This window comes from Carcharhinus amblyrhynchos, chromosome 8, assembly GCF_965287045.1.
Source record: "Carcharhinus amblyrhynchos chromosome 8, sCarAmb.v2.hapA, whole genome shotgun sequence".
In the NCBI taxonomy this organism is placed as follows: Eukaryota; Metazoa; Chordata; class Chondrichthyes; order Carcharhiniformes; family Carcharhinidae; genus Carcharhinus; species Carcharhinus amblyrhynchos.
In genome coordinates this window covers 42,467,309-42,488,901 of record NC_137331.1, presented here as the reverse complement: position 1 = coordinate 42,488,901, position 21,593 = coordinate 42,467,309, and the positions used below count along the sequence as shown (strand labels likewise).

Below are 21,593 nucleotides of genomic sequence, written 5' to 3'. Positions count from 1 at the left end.
GGGGCTAAAGGCTAATAAGCCACTCTGATGTGTTGCATCTAAGATATTAAAGTAGCTACTGTCATAGTGGATGCATGGGTAGTAAATCACAAGAATCCTCAAATTTTGGCGAAGTCCTAGAGGATTGGAAAATTGCTTTATTCAAAAAGGGCAGAAGACAAAAAATAGGCCAGTTATCTGTCACTGGGAAGATATTAAAGGGTGCAACAGCAGTGCGTTTAGAAATATTACACAATGTAGCCAAGCACAGTTAGCATAGCTTTATGGAGGAGAAATCATGACTGATGTTGTAGACTTCTTGGAAGTGTTAACACGCAGCACAGGTAAAGGAGACTCAGTAAATATAATGTACTTGGATTTTCAAAAAGCATTTGATAAGATACTGCAAAATTGAACAAAGAGCAAGGAAAATTACAGCACAGGAACAGGTCCTTTGGCCCTCCAAGCCTGCATCGACCATGCTGCCTGATTTAACTGTATCCCTCTATTCCCATCTTATGTTGTTGTTAAGGGACTCCTTAAAAGTTATTACCATATCTGCTTCCATTACTACTACCCCCCCCCCCCCCCCGCACAACAAATTCAAGACAGCTACTATGTGTAAAAAAAATCTGCCTCGTACATCTTAAAATCTTGACCCTCGCGCCTTAAACCTACGCCCCCTAGGAATTGACTGTCCCAGCCTGTGAAAAACTTCTGACTACCCATTCTGTCCATGTTTTCGTAATGTGGTAGTCTTCTAATGGTCTTCCTTCAACCTCCATCACTTCTGAGAACAAACCAAGTTTGTCCAACCTCTCATAGCTAATGTCCTCCATACCAGGCAACATCCTGGTAAATGTTTTCTGTACCCTCTCCAAAGCGTCCACATTGTTCTGGTAGTGTGGCAACCAGAATTGAACGCTATATTCCAAGTGCGGCCTAATTAAGATTCTATAAAGCTGTAACGTGACTTGCCAATTTTTAAACTCAATACCCTGGCTGTGAAGCATGTATGCGTTCTTGACTATCTTCTCCACCTGCATTGCCACTTCCAATGACCTGTGTACCTATGCACTCAGATCCCTTTGTCAAAGCCATTTATTGTATATTTCCTATGTGAATTTGACCTTCCAAGATGTATTGCCTCATATTTGTGCTGATTAAACTCCATCTGCCATCTTTCTGCCCAAGTTGCCAACTGATCTATGTCCTGCTGTATCCTCTGATGGTCCTCATCATTATCTGCAAATACACCAACCTTTGTGTCATTTGCAAACTTACTAATCTAGTTACATGTTCCTCCAAATCATTTATATATATTGCAAATAGCAAAGGTCCCCACACTGATCCCTGAGGAACACCACTTGTCACAGCCCTCCATTCAGAAACGCACCCTTCCACTGCTACACTTTGTCTTCTTTGAGCCAGTTTTGCATCCACCTTGCCAGCTCACCCCTGATCCAATGCGACTTTACCTTTTGCATTAGTCTGCCATGAGGGACCTTGTCAGAGGCCTCATGGAAATGCATGTAGACAACATCCACTGCCCTACCCTCATCAATCATCTTCACTCCCTCAAAAAACTCAATCAAGTTAGTGAGGTGCTTGTAATTACCCGGATTATTCTTGCTACCCTTCTTAAACAAAGGAACAACGTTGGCTATTCACCAATCCTCTAGGACCTCCCCTGTAGCCCTTGAGTACCTAAAAAGCTTATGGTATATTTTCTCGATGGTAACCTGTAACCAGCAGAGTGCCACAGGGATCAGTGCTGGGGCCACAATGATATAAAATATATATTAAAGACTTGGATGAGGAGAATGAATGTACTATTGCACAGTTTGTGGATTACACAAATACAGATGGGAAGAACACCGTGGTGAAGTTGAAATCTTCCTGTTTTCCGACTTAATGGTCAATTCAGACAGGGATAGTGTGTAGTCTGCTGGCTGTGCTGCTGGTTTTTCTGCCGTAATCTTTGACCTGCTACATACTTGTGCATTCCAGCGAGATCTTCAGGTCCCCATTTGTCAGGACCTATTGTAAACTCTACTGACGTAATTCCAACAGTGGGGGGGATTGTCCAATGTGTGATATAATAGAGCAGGGAAGCCCAGTGGTGGGAACCCCAATATGTAATTGGCCGCCAAAGTCGGGACAGAGAATCCCAGCCACAGGGTATGGAGGGATGTGGACAGGTTAGTTGAGTGGGCAAAAATTTGGCAGACAGAATATAATACAGGAAAATGTGGAGCTATTCATTTTGGTAGGAAGAAAGCTGTGGCACAGAGGGATTTGGGAGTCCTTGTGCGTAAATCACAAAAAGCTAGTGTGCAAGTTCACTGGGTAATAGGGAAGACACTTGGAATGTTGACTTTATTTTGAAGGGAATAGAGTATAAAATAGGGAGGTCTTGCTAAAACTATACAAGGTACTAGTTAGACTGCTCCTGGAATACTGTGAACAGTTTTGGTCCCCTTATCTAAGGAAAGATACACTGGCATTGGAGGCAGTCCAGAAAAAAGGTTCACTAGGGCAATCCTAGGTATGGAGGAATTTTCTTTGGAGAGGTTGAGTAGGTTGGGCCTGTACTCATTGGAGTTTAGAAATTGAGAGGCAACTTTATTTTGCCATTGGATTCTCAGGGGGTTTGACAGGGTCGATTCTGAGAGGTTGTTTCCCTTTGTGGGAGAGTCTAGGACTAGAGGGCATAATCTTAAGAATAAGGGGTCACCCATTTAAAACAGATGGGGAAGCATTTATTCTCAGGGTAATGATCCTGTAGAATTCTTTACTGTAGAGGCTGGGTTGTTAAGTATATTCAAGGCCAAGAGGCATTTTTAATTAGTAAGGGAATCAGAAGTTATGGGGATAAGGTGGGAAAGTGGAGTTCAGGATTATCAAGTCAGTCACGATCTCATTGAATGGCAGAGTAGGCTTGATGGGTCAAATAGCTTAGTTGAACTCCTACGTCTTATGGTCTGAGACCCTTATATAAATGCAAGTTGTTGGGGTGACAGAGCGGTTACTTCACAGTGCCAAAGTTCAGTTTGATTTCTGGCTTGGGTCACTGACTGCGGAGTGTGCACGTTCTTCCCATCCATGCCTGTGTGGGTTTCCTCTGGATGCACCGGTTTCCTCTCAACCGTCCAAAAGATGTGCTGGTTAGGTGCATTGGCAATGCTAAATTCTCTCTCAGTGTACCCAAAAATCACCAGAGTGTAGTGACTAGGGGATTTTCACAGAAACTTCATTGCACTGTTAATGTAAGTCTACTTGTGACATTAATAAATAAACTTTATGTGGTACGGGCTATATCTAAATGTAAACTATCTGGGGAACTGATCTCACTCTGCTTGTGGTTTTACAATCTGTCACAGTCTGATGCTGCAAGTGGAAGAATTAAATTGGGTGCCTTTGCAAATCAAAATCTGAATTCATGCCAGTTCATTTGAAGGACCTTGTCAACAATTGAAAATGATCTCCAAATGATAGCATCTATTGCTTTATTGACTAAGTGTTGGAATACATTCAATCACAACGTAAAAGCATAATGCAGCTTGATACATTAGCTCTGAAATGACTGCTGAGTGTCAGATTATTTAATGGCATACAGCATACAAACATGCCAACTAATCTTGGTAATATTGTTAACCTGGAGCCACAGACAAAATGTTTTGTTGGGACAGGCAGCTTTAATAGACAGAATCCCTATGGTGCAGAAGGAAGCCATTCAGCCCATCAAGTCTGCGCTGACTCTCCAGCAGAGATCCCACTAAGGCCTGATCCCAGTAATCTCACATATTTACCCCACAAATCCCCCTAATCCCCCAAACTTGATTTTATTGTTTCATGTCGACTTGCTCTCTGCAAGTTCTGAAAAAGGCCATTGACTCAGAACATTGGGCCTCAGTTTGAACTACAAGTGAGTGAATTTCCAATGAATTAAAATCTTGTTGAACCTGAGAACAGCTGTGACGTTAGCTCAGCTTCTGTCTAAGAGAAGCGGCGTAGTGGGCACAGTGGTTAGCACTGCTGCCTCATAGCTGCTGGAAACTGGGTTCAATTCCAGGCTTGGGTTACTATCAGTGTGGAGTTTGCACGTTATTCCTGTGTCTGCATGGGTTTCCTCCGGGTGCACTGGTTCCCTCCCACAGTCCTAAGATGTGTACTTTAGGTGGATTGGTCATGCTAAATTGACCTTTGGTGTCCCAGGATGTGTAGGTTAGGGAGACTAGCAGGGTAAATATATGGGGTTATGGAGTAGGGACTGGGTGGGATTGTTGTCTGTGCAGATGCATTGGGCTGAATGGCCTCCTGCATTGTAGGGATTCAATGATTCTCCATTGATGCTGCCAACACTGCAGCTTTTCCAGCACTTTGTTTTTATATTGGACCTGGAGCATTTTGCTCTTGTGTAACTTGTATTGCAAGCAGCAGAGAGGACCGTTTGTTCAGTCGTTCAGCTCTTGATTAGCATTTCAAAGAAAAAAATCTCTCAGTACCACATCCTTACACTTTGTAAACACTTTACATATTTCCTACATGTAATGACTGTCCAGGACCAGTGTTTCCAGAACTCCTTGTCTATATTCACACATAAATTATGAAGCAATTTTTTTTTATTATTTTAGTTTCAAGTATCAGATACAGGTACAGATATGCAGCATGACATTTTGGGTGTTTCTTTTATATGCATGACACAGCAAGATATTCCACATTAGGTGTGCTCTCCCAGCTAAAACTTACACATGCATCAGGAGTGAATGGGTTAATGTAATGCATGATTAATGATTGCAATTTAATGATTTTTGAATTAAATGTCAAACCTGCAAGGATTTGTTGTGGAAAAGCATAAAATTATATGATCGGAAAGAAGCACAAATTCATAGAATCTCTATAGTGCAGAAGGAAGCCATTTGGCCCTTCATAGGGGTGTTATAAAGTTTTTGTCAGCAAATAGGATTCCTGTTTATTAGCTGTGCAGTGCATCGAAAGAACCTTGTGTGAAGTCTATTGACAACATGGTTGCACTGTGGTTAGCACCTCTGCCTCACAGCTCCGGGGACCTGTATTCAATTCCTGGCTTAGGTCACTGTTTGCATGTTCTCCCTATGTCTGCATGTGTTTCCTCCGGGTGCTCCAATTTCCTCCTAGAGTCCAAAGATGTGCAGGTTAGGTACATTGGCCTTGCTAAATTGTCCCTTAATGCCCTGGGATGTGTAGGTTAGAGGGGTGATTGGAGTAAATATGTGGTGTTACAGGGATAGGACATGGGTGGGATTGTTGGTGTAGACTTGATGGGCCAAATAGCCTCATGCACTGAAGGGATTCTATTTCTATTTGTCAGTCAGATTCGCACCAGTGTAAAGATCAATACAATCCTTGTACCATCTGTGTGTGTGACTAAAAGACAACTATTTTCCACCAGCACATGAACAGCTTTCCCTCTATCTGAGCCCCACAAGTAGAAACATCTAACCCTAAACTTGGCTGCTGCTTGTTGCTCTGGAATTGAGCCAATACTGCATGCACAATCATAGGTGTGATATTTATTTAAACTCTTTCCATGCCTTGTTCTCTTTATTTGTCATCTTTTTCATTGACCCTTCCCTACCTTTCTCTTTTCTCACACAGTTTCTGTTGTCGAATCCATGTGTTATGATCACTCTGCTTTTTTGGTGTAGTGCCAGGATAGAGGAAAGCAAACCACTAACAATGCAGGACAGAGAAAAGCACGGTGCTTTTTATATTGCCCATTCAATCCACACGGACTATAGTTTTAATATGGGGCTATAAACAGAGATGTACATTTTGGGGAAGTTGTTCCATCTCAGTGTTTTGCCTTACAGATAGCGTTGCTTTCTTCCTGAAATATTCAAACATTCTGTTACCACAAAGGGCTCAGAAAGCCCTAACTTGCACTAAAGTGAACGTATTATTGACATACAAATGAACATTGAACAGAACAAAACTAAAATGGAAAACAGAAAGAGAAGTCCGCAGAATACAGCTTCACTAATTGGTGTTTGAATCACTTGATTTTCTGATGGAATCATGTTGGTAAGGTTTAACATGTAACCGAGTGCCCAGCCAAAGCTGCTGCTTCGTGTCTGCAACAAGGGAAACAGGGTATTGGAGGATTAGATATTTCACAGTCTTAATGGCACCAAAAGTTAAGAAGGCCTTGCATTGAAATTCAAAGGATAGTATATGCACTACATGACAGTTAATATGGGGATGGCACTTCAATAGAAAATAGAATAACTGAGTATGCGATTTGACAGGAGCAGGCCAGTCAGCTCCTGTAGTCTGCTGCTCTGTTTAAAAGATCATGGCTGATTTGATTTTAACTTCAACCTCACATTCCTGCCTACTCTCAGTAACCTATCACCTTCCCCCCTCCTCCCACTTACTAATCAAGAATCTATCCAACTCACAGACTCTGCTTCCATTACCTTTTGATGAAGTGAGTTCCAGACACCATGTTCTGGGGGAAAAAAGAAATCTTATCTGTGCCTTAACTGAGTGGCCTCTTATTTTTAAATAGTGACTCCTAGTTTAGATTCTCCCACAGTGAATATCCCTCAGGACCTTAAAAGATATCAATTAAATTGCCTTTTTACCCCTTTGCAATGTATACCAATCTTGCAATTTTCCCAACAAAATATTACTTTTGGGTTGATCATAAGGGAGGCAGTGGTACTGTCACTGAATTAATAATCCAGAGCAAATTCTGGGGGACCTGGGTTCGAATTCCACCACAGTGGATGGTGAATTTTGAATTCAACAATAATCTGGAATTAAAAGTGATGACTATGAAAAGCATTGTTGTAAAAAACACATCTGATTCGCTAATGTCCTTTAGGAAAGGAAATCTGCAGTCCTTACCCGGTCTGGCCTACATGTGACTCCAGAGCCACTGCAATGTTGTTGACTCTCAAAAGCCCTTTGAAATTGAGGGATGGGTAATAAATGTCTCTGAAAAGAATTTTAAGACACTCAATTGAGCCGCAATAAACCTCTGGAGAGATGTAACTCATTCCCATCATCATTTGGGATATTAGTTGCACCACATGATTTGCGCAATCTGGGGAAAGCTTTGATTCATAAACAGTGAGGACCTGAACATGTCTTACACTTCATCTAGCATCTTCGTGAGGTGTTTTCAAAGCTTATCCAGAGTAACAAATCTATGCTACCCAGAAATCAGCCTTTTCTACCAATCAGTCAATTTATGTTATCTTCACCCATCTGTGAATCAATCAATATCTGTGGATACATGTCAACTTTTAGTACTTTCCAACTTTTATGTTCCTATCATTAGTTGTTGCCCAACTACTGTAACTGGAAAAGAATAATCCGGCTGATAGCAATACTTAAGTGACTTATTTAGGCTGCCATAAATGTATAACAGAAATTAAAGAATGCAGATTGTCAAGTGTCCAGAAAATATATATTTGCTTAAATAAAGTACGCTGGGAAAGAAAAATAATTAACTATGTTATGTGCTTGACATCTCAGAGTATGAGGGAAGGTTTAAACTAAACCATTCCTTTCAACACAAAGAAGTGGCATTTTGGAAATCCAGGTGAATGACAGAATTGTATGACAACAAAGGCATAATCCTAACCATTTCTGAATATTAGACAAATGCAACCTAATCTGTTGGACTTGCTACAAGTGATACTAAACAAAAGTATTGAACCAGTATTATTGAATTGAAATGTTTTCCTGCTGTGGGCGAAGATGAACTGCCTCTCCTTCCATTGTTGGAAGTTAGAATAATATAGATAAAGTAACTTTAACCCCAAAATAAATAACTGGAGGAGTTTATTTTTCACGTTTCTAAACTTACCTCTTCTTGAAAGCTGATCCGGTTCCAGCTGGCTTGATCAAAGTTATAGCCTCGCTTCAGTAGGGTATAGACATAGATGGCATTGAAACAATACGATCCTCGAAATGAGTCCTTCACATTTGGAAATAGCTGTTGCACCTGCAACGCAGATCATTTTTTTGTTTATTTTCATTCTGCTGCATGAATAATGATGCATATTTTGTTTTGTATCTGTCGCTATCAATTTACAGTGAACTTGATATGCATCACACTTGTTAGTAGTATGTAATGTGCCATCTCTGAGTAGTATGTAGCACAACATGTCTGTAAGTAGCATGTAATAGACCTTGTCTGTAGGTTGCATGTAGTGGACCATCCTCATAAGTAACATGCAATGTAAATTCTGTAAGTAGCAAGCTATGACTGTACATAGCATGTAATGGACCATGCCTGTGGGTATTATGTAAAATGTCATGTCTATAAATAGCATGTAGTAGCTATTGTAATATGTACGTAGCATGCTATGTCTGATTGTAATAGTAACATAAATATGAGTGGCATATAAACAAGTTTGGATTTTAAACTCAGGCACACGCTGAATGTGACTGTACAAGTGAAGGGAGGCACGGTGGCACAGCGGTTAGCACGGCTGCCTCACAGTGCCAGGAACCCAAATTCAGTTCCCAGCTTGGGTCATTGTCTGTGCGGAGTCTGCACGTTTTCCCATGTTTGCGTGGGTTCCCTTCGGCTTCTTCCCACAGTCCTAAAGGTTAGGTGCATTGGTTGTGCTAAATTCTCCCTCAGTGTACCCAAACAGGCACCGGAGTGTAGCAGCTGGGTATTTTCACAGTAGCTTTGCATTGTTAATGTAAGCTTACTTATGATATTAATAAATAGATAAATAAAATGCCACTATGTGTTTATGGTAATTGTACCCTTAACATAATTTACCCCATTGAAAAAAATGCCTGTCAATGAGTCTAGAGCAAATAAGCTAGCAAACAACTCACAGCCACCCAGGGACCTCTAACTGACTGCAGTGAATATGATATGGACGTGGATTCCTCCACTTACCTGATCCCAGTTCTTCTGGCAGAAATTCTGAACTGTTAAGGTAAAGGTTTCCATGGAAAAGTGATTGGATAAATTCAAGGCTTGCATTGTGTAATAGAAGCCAGAAAAGGCCTAGATAGTTTGGATAAAGATAAGTAAAATATCACAAGTAAAGCCCATGACCAAATAACATGAAGAAAATAAAAAGATATTCCAAACATTTGGTAACATACCACAAAGTTTCCATGGAATTCTGGCAGATGTTTTCTCGGTATCCAGTTACCTTCACTGTTGATACTTGTAAAATTAAACATTGCAAACAATTTGTCTTCACACAGCTGAGGTTTTCCAATTCCTATAAATGTGATGTTGCTCTCACGATCATAACCATTTGGTATCTTAACTCCAGTGCATAAACCATCAAATATTTTCCTCAGTTGGAGAGTCAGATTGTAGTTTGAGGGAATGCAAGGATCTTCAATGCTTGACACATTCTTTGAATCCTGAATTGATAAAACAGAAAGGGATTTGTGAATATAATTATTTCTACTAGATTAGAACAAGAAAGAAAGAGAAAAATAAAGGAAAATAGAGAGAGGAAGAAAGAACGTGCATATTTATAGATTCTTTAGAGAGTGTGTACAATGGGTCAGTGTTCCTGAAGTCTAAATAATTTTTTGAAATTATGCAAGAATAGTAGCAGGCTTAATAATGTAGATAATGAGAAGTTGTTTTTCCCAGCTTGGTAGTCTAGAACTATGGGTTATAGAATTAAGATGAGAGATTGTCCATTTAAGACTGAGATGAGGAGAAATTTCTTCACTCAAAAAGTTGTGAATCTTGGGAATTCTTTGTGCCATAGAACTGTGGGTGCTGAATATATTCTAGACAAAAATCATTAGATTTTTGGAAACCATGATTGAAATTTTCACCACGACAGAGAGGATCCCCAGCTTAGCCAAACTGGCAGTAAAGGTCCGAACCTGGAAGTCCCACCTCTGAATTCAGAGCCTGCCATTTTGGCTTGTGACATGGGGGTGCGAAGAGTTGTAATTTGCACATCCGCGGGCCACAGAGGCACCTGTTAAGGTGCTGCTCCTTCAGTCAGATCCAGTTTTCGTTCAGGGGATATCCAAAACATGACTTGACAGCTTTACACCTTTCAGGAGAAGATCTAAAGCTGCCAGATGTCTATGGAACGGTAGGGTACCCTTATGGATAGGTCCAGAGACACCTGTGGAAGTGGTAAGATGCCCTTTGGGATTGTTAAAAGTGGATACTAATGTGTACAAGAAGTGAATAAACTAATTGGGACTATCAAGCTCATTGGAAGTGTAAAGCTATCGAGGGAACTGTCAAGCTGCCAAGGGACCTACTAATCTATCAGGGGAAATGTCACTCTATCAAGTCTTGTAAACATCCGATATTTTTGAGAAAAAGAAACAAATGTTTTTAGTTTCACTCCGTTGAAATAATCCTGAGGGTTATCATTATAAGATTTGCACTGCATCACTGATTTCACAACCTATCACTATCACAGTGGGTTCCTATCACTTCACAGTGTCACATTTTCTACATTACAACAGTGAGTACACTTCAAAAGTTACTTTGTTGTTATGAGCTTTAGGATTTCTTGAGGCCATGAGAGGTGCTGCAGAAATTATTCTTATCACTCAGGGTTTACACAGACCCTTAGGACAAGAAAGAATTTTGAGCCAGTTGTTTGAGTGATTTAAGATTTTACCCAGATGATTCTCGCCCTATACATCTTCTCAGCTTCATCCCTTCCATAGCAGGCCAGGCTTTGAATGTAGACCTTGAAGTTGTAGCCGTACAACGTGATTGTTATGGTTTCATTTGCATGGGAATACCGCTCAGGAACAAATGCTATTTCTGTAGAAGCTCCACCCAGATCCAGAGTGCCTGTAGTCTTCATAATAAACTTGCGTTTTGGTTGTCTCCAAGTACGTCTCTGCCAAAGGATTTGGATCAAACAATAAAAACATTGAGAAGAATATTGATGAATAGGAACCTGTTGCAGGGAAACAACAACTGACATTTATGTAACGCCTGTAATGTAGTAAAATGTTCCAAAGCACTTTACAAAATTTAGCATTGGGCCAATAAGCTAGATATTAAGCTGGAATGACAAAATGTTTGGTCAAAGAGGTAGGATTTAAGGGCCATCTTAAAGGAAGAAGCACATAGGTTCAGGGATGGAATTCCAGAGCCTAGGCAGCTGAAGTCATGGGGTCACCAATGGAAATCAAGGTTGCTCAAGAGGCTGGAATTGGAGACAGTGCAGCGATGTCAGAAAGATGGAGGAAATTACAGTAATAGGGAAGGGCAAGGCCATGGGGGATTTGGAAACATAGATGAGGACTTTAAAATGGGAGACATTACTTAGCCAGGAGCTAATGTAGGCCAATGAGCACAGAGGGCAACAGATGGACAGGACTTGATGCAAGTTAGGACGCAGGCAGCAAAGGTTTGGGCAATTCTATGGAGGAGATAGAATAACCTTCGTCTCACCTACATGCTCAACTGAGCTGACCTGTCACTCATTTCTGTAGCTAATGGCTAACAACAGAGTATAATTAGTCTACTCGAAATGCACACAGACCAGACTGTCCTGGGTTTGGACATCAGTTGGTCATAGCAGGAGTGGCTGTAGGAGATTTCTGAGCCCCAGGTAAACTAATTTGTGTTCTCATTTCTGACCACTTGCCAACTCATTTGACCGTTGCGTGAGGGTGGCTACAGACTCACACGTTGCACCTTCTCATCTACCCCAAACTGAGTGAACATCTCTTCGAAGGTCATAGGTTCAAATCCTACTCAGAACACAAAATTCAGGATGACTCTCCGAAGAACAGGAGAGATAGCATCTCTTGAGATAAGATGTGATAGGTGTGAAGTCCCCTCTGTCCTTTGAGGTGAATGCTAAAGATACCATGGCACAATTTTGAAAACAGCAGTGGGAGTTCTCTTCTGTATCCTGGACAATATTTATTTGACAGCCATCATCACAAGAACAGTTGGTCAAAATCTTACTGCTGGTTGGGGGAGCTTGCCGTGTGCAAACTGACATATTTTATACATTACAGCTGTGATAATACTTTAAAAGGGCTTCATTGGCTGTGAGCACTTTGGGATATCATAAAATCCCTACAGCTCAGAAGAAGGCCATTCAGTTCATCAAGTCCACACTGACCACACTCCCACCCAGGCCCTATTCCTGTAACTCCACATATTTACCCTGCTAATTCCCTGACACTAAGGGACAATTTAGCATGGCTAATCAACCTAACCCACACATCTTTGGACTGTGGGAGGAAACCAGGGCACCTGGAGGAAACCCTCACTGACACAGGGAGAAAGTGCAAGCTCCACACAGACAGTGGCCTGAGGCTGGAATTGAACCCGGGTCCTTGGCATTGTGAGGCAGCAGTACCAAACACTGTGCCACCATGCAGCCCAAGAGTGGTGAAAGGTTCTACAAAAATGCTGATAGTTAAGAAAGCGCACCAACGCCTCTACTTTCTCAGGAGGCTAAGGAAATTCAGCATGTCCGCTACAATTCTGACCAATTTTTATAGATGCACCACAAAAAGCATCCTTTCAGGTTGTATCACAGCTTGGTATGGCTCCTGCTCTGACCAAGACCACAAGGAACTACAGAAGATTATGAATGTAGCTCAGTCCATCACGCAAACCAGCCTCCTATCCGTTGACTCTGTCTACGTTTCTTGCTACCTTGGGAAATCAGACAGCATAATCAAGGACTCCATGAAGCCTGCACATACTTTCTTCCACCTTCTTCTGTCAGGAAAAAAATGTCTGTCATCACATCCAACTGACTCAAGAACAGCTTCTTTCCTGTTGCCATCAGACTTTTGAAATGACCTATCTTATATTAAGTTGATCTTTCTCTACACCCTAGCTATGACTGTAACAACTACATTCTGCACTCTCTCATTTCCTTCTCTATGAACGGTATGCTTTGTCTGTATAGCGCTCAAGAAAAAATACTTCTCACTGAATACCAATACATATATAATAATAATAAATACAATAAGAAATCAAATCAAAGTCTTTTCCAATTGAATCCCCTATCAGCACCTAGTATTTGGCTCACATTATTAGGAATGAACCACAGAGACAGGTATTAACTGACAGCTGTGCTCCTCTCTGCAGGTGGCAGTCACAATCCCCAGAGGGACAGCAAAGCAGCAAAAGTGGATAACTAAGTTGATGGAGGAGATCTTACCTACATGTCAAGTGATTGCATTCATATAGGTGCAGGAATAGGCAGCCCCTCAAACCAGCTCCACTATTCAGTAAGACCATGGTTAATTTGATTGTGGTCTCAACTCCACACTCCACCTAACTACAGTAAATATTGATTCCCTTGTCAGTCAAGAATGCATCTCCCTCTGCCTTAAGAATGTTCATTGGCCCCTCTGCTGGTCTCTGGGGAAAGTTCCAAAGATTCGCAACCCTCAGAAAAAAAGCTTGTTCCACCTTAAATTTGATTTGATTTATTATTGTCACATATATTAGTATACAGTTAAAAGTATTGTTTCTTGCACGCTAGGAAAAGCATACCGTTCATAGAGAAAGAAAGGAGAGGGTGCACAATGTAACATTACAGTCATAGCTAGGGTGTAAGAAAGATCAACTTAATTGAGGTAGGTCCATTCAAAAGGAGGGAAGAAACTGTTTTTGAGTTGGTTGGTACATGACCTCAGACCTTTGTATCTTTTTCCCAATGGAAGAAGGTGGAAGAGAGAATGTCTGGGATGCGTGGGGTCCTTAATTATGTTGGCTGCTTTTCCAAGGCAGCGGGGAGTGTAGATAGAGTGAATGGATGGGAGGCTGGTTTGCGTGATGGGGCTGGGCTTCGTTCATGATCCTTTGTAGTTCCTTGCAGTCTTGGGCAGAGCAGGAGCCATACCAAGCTGTGATACAACCAGAAAGAATGCTTTCTATGGCATATCTGTAAACCTGTGTATTGGTAAGAGTCATAGCTGACAAATTTCCTTAATGGGAGACCGCTTATTTTTAAACATGACTCTTAATTCTAGTCTCTCCCACATGGGGAGACATCTTTTCAGCATCCACCCTGTCAGGTCCCGTGAGAATGTTTCAACAAGATAACCTCTCAATCTTTTACACTCCAATGGATACAGGCCCATCCTGTCCAACCTTCCCTCAGGAGATAACCTCCTCATTCCATTAATGGGTGGAGTGAATCTCTTCTGAACTGCTTCTAATGAATTTATGTCCTTTCTTAAATAAGGAGACCAAAACTGTACACAGTACTCCAAGTGTTGTCTCACCAAAATTGTGTACAACTGTAACAAAATATTCTTACCTTGATATTCTATTCCCCTTGCAATAAACAACACTAACACATTTGCCTTCACAATACTCACTGTACCTGCATACTAACTAGTCCTGATTTATGTACTAGGACACCCAGATCCTCCTGTACCGCAGAGTTCTGAAACCTCTCACCATTTAATTTATTTGCTGCTTTTCTATCCTTGCTGCCAAAGTGGATAAGTTCACATTTTTCCACATTTTGCTCCATTTCCCAAATTTTTGCCTAATCATTTAACCTATCTGTGTCCCTTTGCAGACTCCTTACATCCTCTTCAAACCTTAATTTGTATCATTCTTTCATCAGCAAATTTAGCTACCATACAATCAATCCCTCCATCCAAGGCATTAACATTAAACAGTTGATGTCCCAGTACTAATCCCTGCAGCATTCCTCTCATCCCATTTTGCCAAGCCAAGAAAGACCCATTTATCCCTACTTTCTGTTTGCTATTGGCTAATCAATTCTCCATTCATGCTAACTTGGGTGAGATTCTCTGACCTCCCCATGGACTGGAAGGAGACGGCAGTGGGAGGTAGCCCGCCGTTGGCCAGCAGTAGGAACTTCTGGTCTTAGCTCTGTCAATGGGACCTCCCATTGAATCCACCTCACGCAGCTGGGAAACCTACAGCAGTGGGGGTGGACTGACCAGAAAATCCAGCTGGCATGAACAGTTTGAAGGCCTCATCCCATGCTGTCCCCTACAACATTTTGTGTATTAACCTCTGATGTGGTACCTTGGCAAATGCCTTCTGGAAATTTAAACACAACGCGTCCACAGATTCTCCTTTATCCTGCATTCCTTGCTATTTTCTCAATGGTCTCCAATGCAGTGGTCAACCAGAACTTCCCTGTCACAAAACCATTTTAACTCTGCTTGATTGCATTGAGATTTTCTAAGTACCCCACTACAACCTCCTTAATAAGAGGTTTTCAGCAATTTCCCTGTGACAATTTTCCTACAGTTGAAGTATGAAGCATGCCATACTTCAAGAATGTAAGCTTGACAAACCTGAGAGAAATTGTCCAGTAAATAATTTGCTGTAATCCACCCATAGATTGCTTCCTCCTTCCCAGAGATAACCTTGACATCCTTAAGATCAAATGGCGAAGATTGGAGGTAAGCTTTAATCTCCATAAGGATCCTGGTTGCAGCTTCTGCATTCTCTAACCTGACAGTTCCATGAAGCAAAGGAGGAATTGAAGGCGGAGTTAGAAAAATACACTCTCTTTATATCAGATACAGTAGATCGACTTAGTCTCAGCTATTTAATAGAATCATACAGAGCAGAAAAAAACCATTCGATCCATTGTGCTCCCCCTAGCACTTTGAACGAGCAATCTAATTAGTCCTTATTCTGATAAGAAAAACAGAAAATGCTGGAAAAGCTCAGCAGGTCTGGCAGTATCTGCGGAGAGAGAAACAAGAGTTATGTTTCAAGTCCACAATAACTCTTCTTCAAACTGATGAACGGTAGAATTGTAATGAATTTTCTATTATTGAAGGGGACTGGGGAGGGGGAGAAAAGAAGAGAAGGTTAGAACTATGAAACTCAGCCAGAAACCACATTATATTAGGCATTCTGATTTCATGTTCTCTGGGTTATTAGTTCAGCAGTGTAATAGTCACAGAGGAGGCCTAGTGGTATTGTCACTAGGCTATCAATCCAACTAATGTTCTGGACACCCGGGTTTGAATCCTGCTGTGGCAGATGGTGGAATTTGAATTTAATAAAAAAAATCTGGACTAAGAATCTACTGATGACCGTGATACCATTGTCGATTGTCAGAAAAACCCACCTGGTTCACTGATGTCTTTTAGGGAAGGAAATCTTTACCTGCTCTGGCCCATATGTGATTCCAGAGTCACAGCAATGTGATTGACTCTCAACTGCTTTCAGGCAACTAGGGGTGGGCAATAAATGCTGGCCAGCCAGCGATGCCCATGTCCCACGAATGAATAAAAAAAATACTGTTGTAACTGTTCTCTGAGGTGACAGAGGGCACTGCTTTTACCGTGAATCTCCTCAAATATCTTCCACTCCATTAGTGTGAAGTAAGATAGGGACCCCAGCCCTAAGTTTTGGTGCAGTCTTTCTGATGCAGAGCAGTCCATCATGCCTGTGCCAGTTATGTGAAAGAGGTTTGCCATCCCATTTCTCACTTGCTTTTCCCTCCCTCCCCTACTCTGCCCCAATAATCATGCAATTTCTGTCCATTTCAGGGATGCGCATCAGTCAGAAATTCCAAGATTTCCCCGTGTTTTGAATGATCTGGTGTGTACAGAATAGACAGGTCAGCTTGCAGCCATCTGGCCTCTCCCATCCCATACTGGCTCTCTGCAAGATCAGCTGGGTTGATCAAACCTTTATCCCATGCCCTTGCAACTTCTTTTCTCTTCAGACTTGGCATATGTTTTGAATATTATCAGTGCCACACGGTGGCACAGAGGTTAGCTGCTGCCTCACAGCACCAGGGACCCGGGTTCAATTACAGCCTTGAGTGACTGTCTGTGTGGAGTTTGCACATTCTCCTCGTGCGTGCGTGGATTTCCTCCGGGTGCTCTGGTTTCCTCCCATAGTCCAAAGATGTGCGGGTTAGGTTTATTGGCCATGCTAAAATTGCCCCTTAGTGTCCTGAAGTGCGTAGGTTAGAGGGAGTAGCAGGTAAAATATGTAGGGATATGGGGGTAGGGCCTGCATGGGGTTGTGGTTGGTGCAGACTTGATGGGCCGAATGGCCTCTTTCTCCACTGTAGGGTTCTATGATTTACTTATATGATTTTACTCCATTGGCCATGCTACATTCTCCCTCAGTGTACCCGAACAGGCGCTGGAGTGTGGCAACTAGGGGATTTTCACAGTAACTTCATTGCAGTGTTAATGTAAGCCTACTTGAGACACTAATAACAAATGTCATGCACTGTGATATTGTTTTAAAACAACGTATAAATAATCTTCTGCTCTTACTGGAGGAGTCGCATTCCAGCAGTGGCTCCAAAGTAGAGGGGGGTGGAATTATGCTTGTCTTCTGGGACATTTTCCATTGTCTCATTGAGGCACTTTTGCAATGAGTGGGCTGCCTGTACGGGGTCACCGTCATAGCTGGAGATGTCTGGACCTGCAGATGTGGAAAACCACACAAAAGATAAATACCGAGCTTGCTTTTGTCCAACCAATGAAACACTTTTGATTTATTTAAACCAGAGATGAGAAGAATTTTTTTTCTTAGAATATTTGGAACTCTTCCTCAGAGAGTGGTGGAAGGCAGAGTCATTGAATATTTTTAAAGTAGAGGTGGTTAGATTCTTCACTCACAAGGGAGTGAAAGGTTACTGGGGGTTCAGGTAGCATGTCAAGTTGAAGCCACATCTTATTGAATGGCAGAGCAGGCCCGAGGGGCCTACTCCCACTGCTATTTCATGTGTACTTTGGCTTATTCATACACAGCAAGATTCCACAGATAGCAACAGGGTAATGGCCCAGATCATCTACTTCTGTTCAGCGAAATAAAAACCAAAAAATGCTGGAAATATCCAGCAGGTTTGGCAGATTACATGGAGCGGGAAGCAGTGTTAATGTTCTGGGCGATGACCTTATATTCAAACCTAGAAAGGATTAAGAGATGTAACAGGTGTTAAAACAGCACAGAGTCAGGGAAAGGCGAGAAGGGGATTTATTAACAAAAGGGAAGGCAGGTGATAGGTGGAAAGCAGCAGAGATTAAATGATAAATGCTGCAAAGTCGTGAAGTGATGTTGATTGGGGGGTAAATATTGGCCAGGCCACTGGGAAGAAATTCTCTTCAAAAATAGAGCCACTGGATTTTTTTTTACACCCATCTAAGATGGCAGTTGGGGCTGTGATTTAATTTTTCATGTTAAAGGCAACGCCTCCAGTAGTGCTGCACTCCCTCGGTATAGCATTGGGAGTGTCAGCCTGGATTTAGTGCTCACGGTTAAGAGGTGACAATGCCACCCAGCACAGTCTTCACATCCCCTGCTCTTCGCATAGGGCAATCTGAAGGTTGACCAGTAACCTTTTAAGATCTGTGTCAATTTTCTCTAACGCATCATGCTCCCACTTTGACAAAAGGAATAGGGAGAGGCAATATACACAAAATGGCACAGTGCTAAATGTGCACAGGGACAGAGGGGCCTGCGGTGTGTAAATCCTTGAGTTGGCAAGGCACATTGAGAATGGCTAATGAGGCATTGTGAGATCTTGGGTATCATAAACAGGAAGATTGAGTCCAAATGCAGGTAAGTTCTGCTGAACTGGGATCTTGGTTCATGTCACACTATCTGTAACCCCCATGACTTGCCTGGGCTTACATATTCTTACTAACTGTCCTGGCTGGAGACAATTCACATCTCTTTAACCTGTGCTTAATCCTCTCTCCACTCGCATTGTCTGCACTTGTAAAGACTTGATTACCTGTTAAAACTCGCATTCCAACCATTATCTTGTAATTGAGTCTGTGTCTATATATGCCCTGTTTGTGAACACAATCCTGCACTCACCTGATGAAGGAGCAGCACTCGTGCTACCAAATAAAGCTGTTGGACTTTAACCCGAGTGTTGTGAAATTACTTGCTGAACTTTAGAAAGTTCTGGTTAGGCCACTACCTGTCCAGTTCTGGTCACACGCTTCAGGAATGATGTAAGTGTATTTGAGTGGGTGCAGAGGAGATGTACCAGATGCTCTCCAGGGATGGGGGATTAGGATGTAACAACTGTGATTGTCTCCGTGGAGCAGAGGAGATTGATGTGATTCTGGTAGGTTCAGATAAAGTAGACAAAGAAAGTTTGTCCCCATTAGCTGATGTTAAAAGGACCAAGGCACAGGGGACAGGCAGACAAGGGAGACTGCGGTGACTGGGGATACTGGGGGTCTGGGGTGCAGAAGGGGGTGGAATGGGGGAACCAAGTGGACCAGGTGAGTCAGGAGTGGTGGGGAATGAGGTGGTCCCAGCTGAACCTGGGGTGCACAGGTTTAGGCTTTTGAGCCAGGGATACAAGGAAATTGTGAGAAAGAATATTTAATCCAATAATTGGATTGCTCTATAGAAACGATTGGCACAGGCCTGATTGGCCACATTGCCTCCTTCTGTCCTCTCGGAACACTACGGGCAGGATTTTCCGCACTCTGTCTCGGCATGTTCCTCAGTGGCGGAGGCAACCAGCCGTTGGCCGGTGGTGTGATCTTTGATCCCGCCACTGTCAACGGGGCTTCCCATTGCTCATGCCCCCTGCCGCTGGGGCAGACACAGCGGGGGAATCGCCATCAGCAGGACCGGAATGGCTGGAAAATCCCGCACCCCATGATCCTATAAATGACATTAACCAAGCGATTCTTTAATTTGCGGGAGATACTGGGTTTGAACTCGGTACCTTCAACGTGACACACATGACTCTCATTGACAACGCCGGTGTTGTTCATCTTCTCTGCTGGCCAGTTATAAACATAAACCGTTGTCCGGGAAGCTCCAGCATCAAAAACAACACCATACTAGAAAAGATAATGTGAGGCCATCATTAGATATTGTTAAACTGTGGGAACACGATCATTTGTTTTTGTGATATTGATTAAGAAATAAATATTGGCCAGGACACCAGGGAGAACTCCTCTAATCCTCTTTGAAACAGCCCCTTGGGGTCTCTTTTACACACACGAGGGCAGGCTGGCTTGTAGCATTCAATATCTCATTAGACTGAGAGTCGAGAATCACTCAAGCAGCTAACAAAGGATCTACTCACTGGCTGGCTGTGGAAATCATAGAATCTCGACAGCGCTGAAGGAGGTCATTCTGTCCATTGAGTCTGCATTGACTTTCCAACAGAGCATCTCACCCAGGCCCTATCCCTGTGATCCCACCCTGCTAATCTCCCTAACTTGCACATTGTGGGATACTAAAGGCGGGATTGTCTGGCTGTGCTGCCCCAAGACTGGAAAATCCAGTCCAAGGTCAACGGACCTTTGCATGGTCCATGTCCTGGTCACTACGATTCCCATGGTGGGAGGGATGGGAAAATTCCACCCCAATAGCCAATTTAGCATGATCAATCCACCCAACCTGCGCATCTTCGGCGTGTGGGAGGAAACTGGAGCACCCGGAGGAAACCCACACAGACACAGGGAGAAAGTGCAAACTCCACACAGTCAGTGACCCAAGTCCAGAATTGAACTTGGGTCCCTGGTGCTGTGAGGTGGCCTCTGACATGATGGACAAGTACAGTGACAATGGCAGCAAGCGTCGATGGGGACAGGGCATCTGGGGTTGTGGATGGGCAGGAAGGTCACACAGTGGATAACATCTGCTTAAATGCTTCAAACTGCAATGGGCAACCTGACCCCCCACTGACCCCAGGGACTCTCGTGGATGAGTGTACTTTGCTGCCCACTGGAATGCGTGACGCACCTTAAACCCAGAGGGAAGAGTGATTCTCCTCAGATGCTGCAACATGGAGATGGTGACGACAATGATCACACTACCAAATAGGACAACGATAGCAGCTACAAGCGGTCTCTTCAGCCCCATCGAGCAAGCTCACTAGATAAGGGAACAGAAACAAGCTGAACAAATGAAGGAGTCCTTCATGAGGTGGTGCATTTTGGTAGCAAAAATAAAGAGGCCATAAATTGCTTGGAAAATAAATGGAATAGAGGAGAAGAGTAATCTGGGGGATATGGCCACACAAATCTCTAAAAATAGCAACACAAACTAATAAGGCATCAATAGTGGAAACTGAAATTCATTCCAGTAAACTGAAAAGCAGAGAGTTTATGATAGACATAGGAAACTGAGGGCTGACCTCATAGACATGTATAAGATCATGAGAGGCATGGATAGCGTGAATGCACTCAGTTTGTTTCCCAGGGTTGGGGAATCGAGGACTAGAGGGCATAGGTTTAAGTAAAGAGGGGGAAGAATTAAAGGGAACCTGAGGAGCAAGTTTTTTACACAGAAGGTGGTATATGTGTGGAGTGAGCTGCCGGAGGAAGTGGTTGAGGCAGAGACATTGACAACATTTAAAAGGCATTTGGACAGATACATGGATAGGAAAGATTTAGAGGAATATGGGCCAAATGCAGGCAAATGGGGTTAGTTTAGATGGGCTTTTTGGTCAACTTGGACCAGTTTGGGCTGAAGGGCCTGGCTCCATCCCGTAGATTCTATGAATCTGTGATAAACTTGTATAGAACCGTACATGGAGTCCTACGCACAGTCCTGGTCTCCAAATTATAGAAAGGATTTAGTGGCAATGGAGAAGGATGTTTTTTAAAATGATATTACCCAAGCTGAGAGGTTAAGAACATATAAAATAGAAGGAGAA

The 21,593-nt window shown here is 42.6% G+C and overlaps 1 protein-coding gene across 1 annotated transcript; it reads right to left on the bottom strand.

The window, feature by feature from the left end:
- Nucleotides 1–3,918: 3,918 nt before the first annotated feature.
- Nucleotides 3,919–20,797, bottom strand: entpd3 (ectonucleoside triphosphate diphosphohydrolase 3). Its single transcript, XM_080193950.1, has 9 exons — nucleotides 20,678–20,797; nucleotides 19,650–19,767; nucleotides 17,227–17,377; nucleotides 15,271–15,430; nucleotides 10,617–10,844; nucleotides 9,106–9,375; nucleotides 8,894–9,004; nucleotides 7,841–7,978; nucleotides 3,919–6,095 (listed from the first exon to the last, which is right to left on the bottom strand). Exons 1-9 carry the CDS (start codon nucleotides 20,795–20,797, stop codon nucleotides 5,907–5,909), a joined length of 1,485 nt encoding a protein of 494 aa, XP_080050076.1. The 3' UTR covers nucleotides 3,919–5,906.
- Between the last annotated feature and the right edge of the window lie 796 nt (nucleotides 20,798–21,593).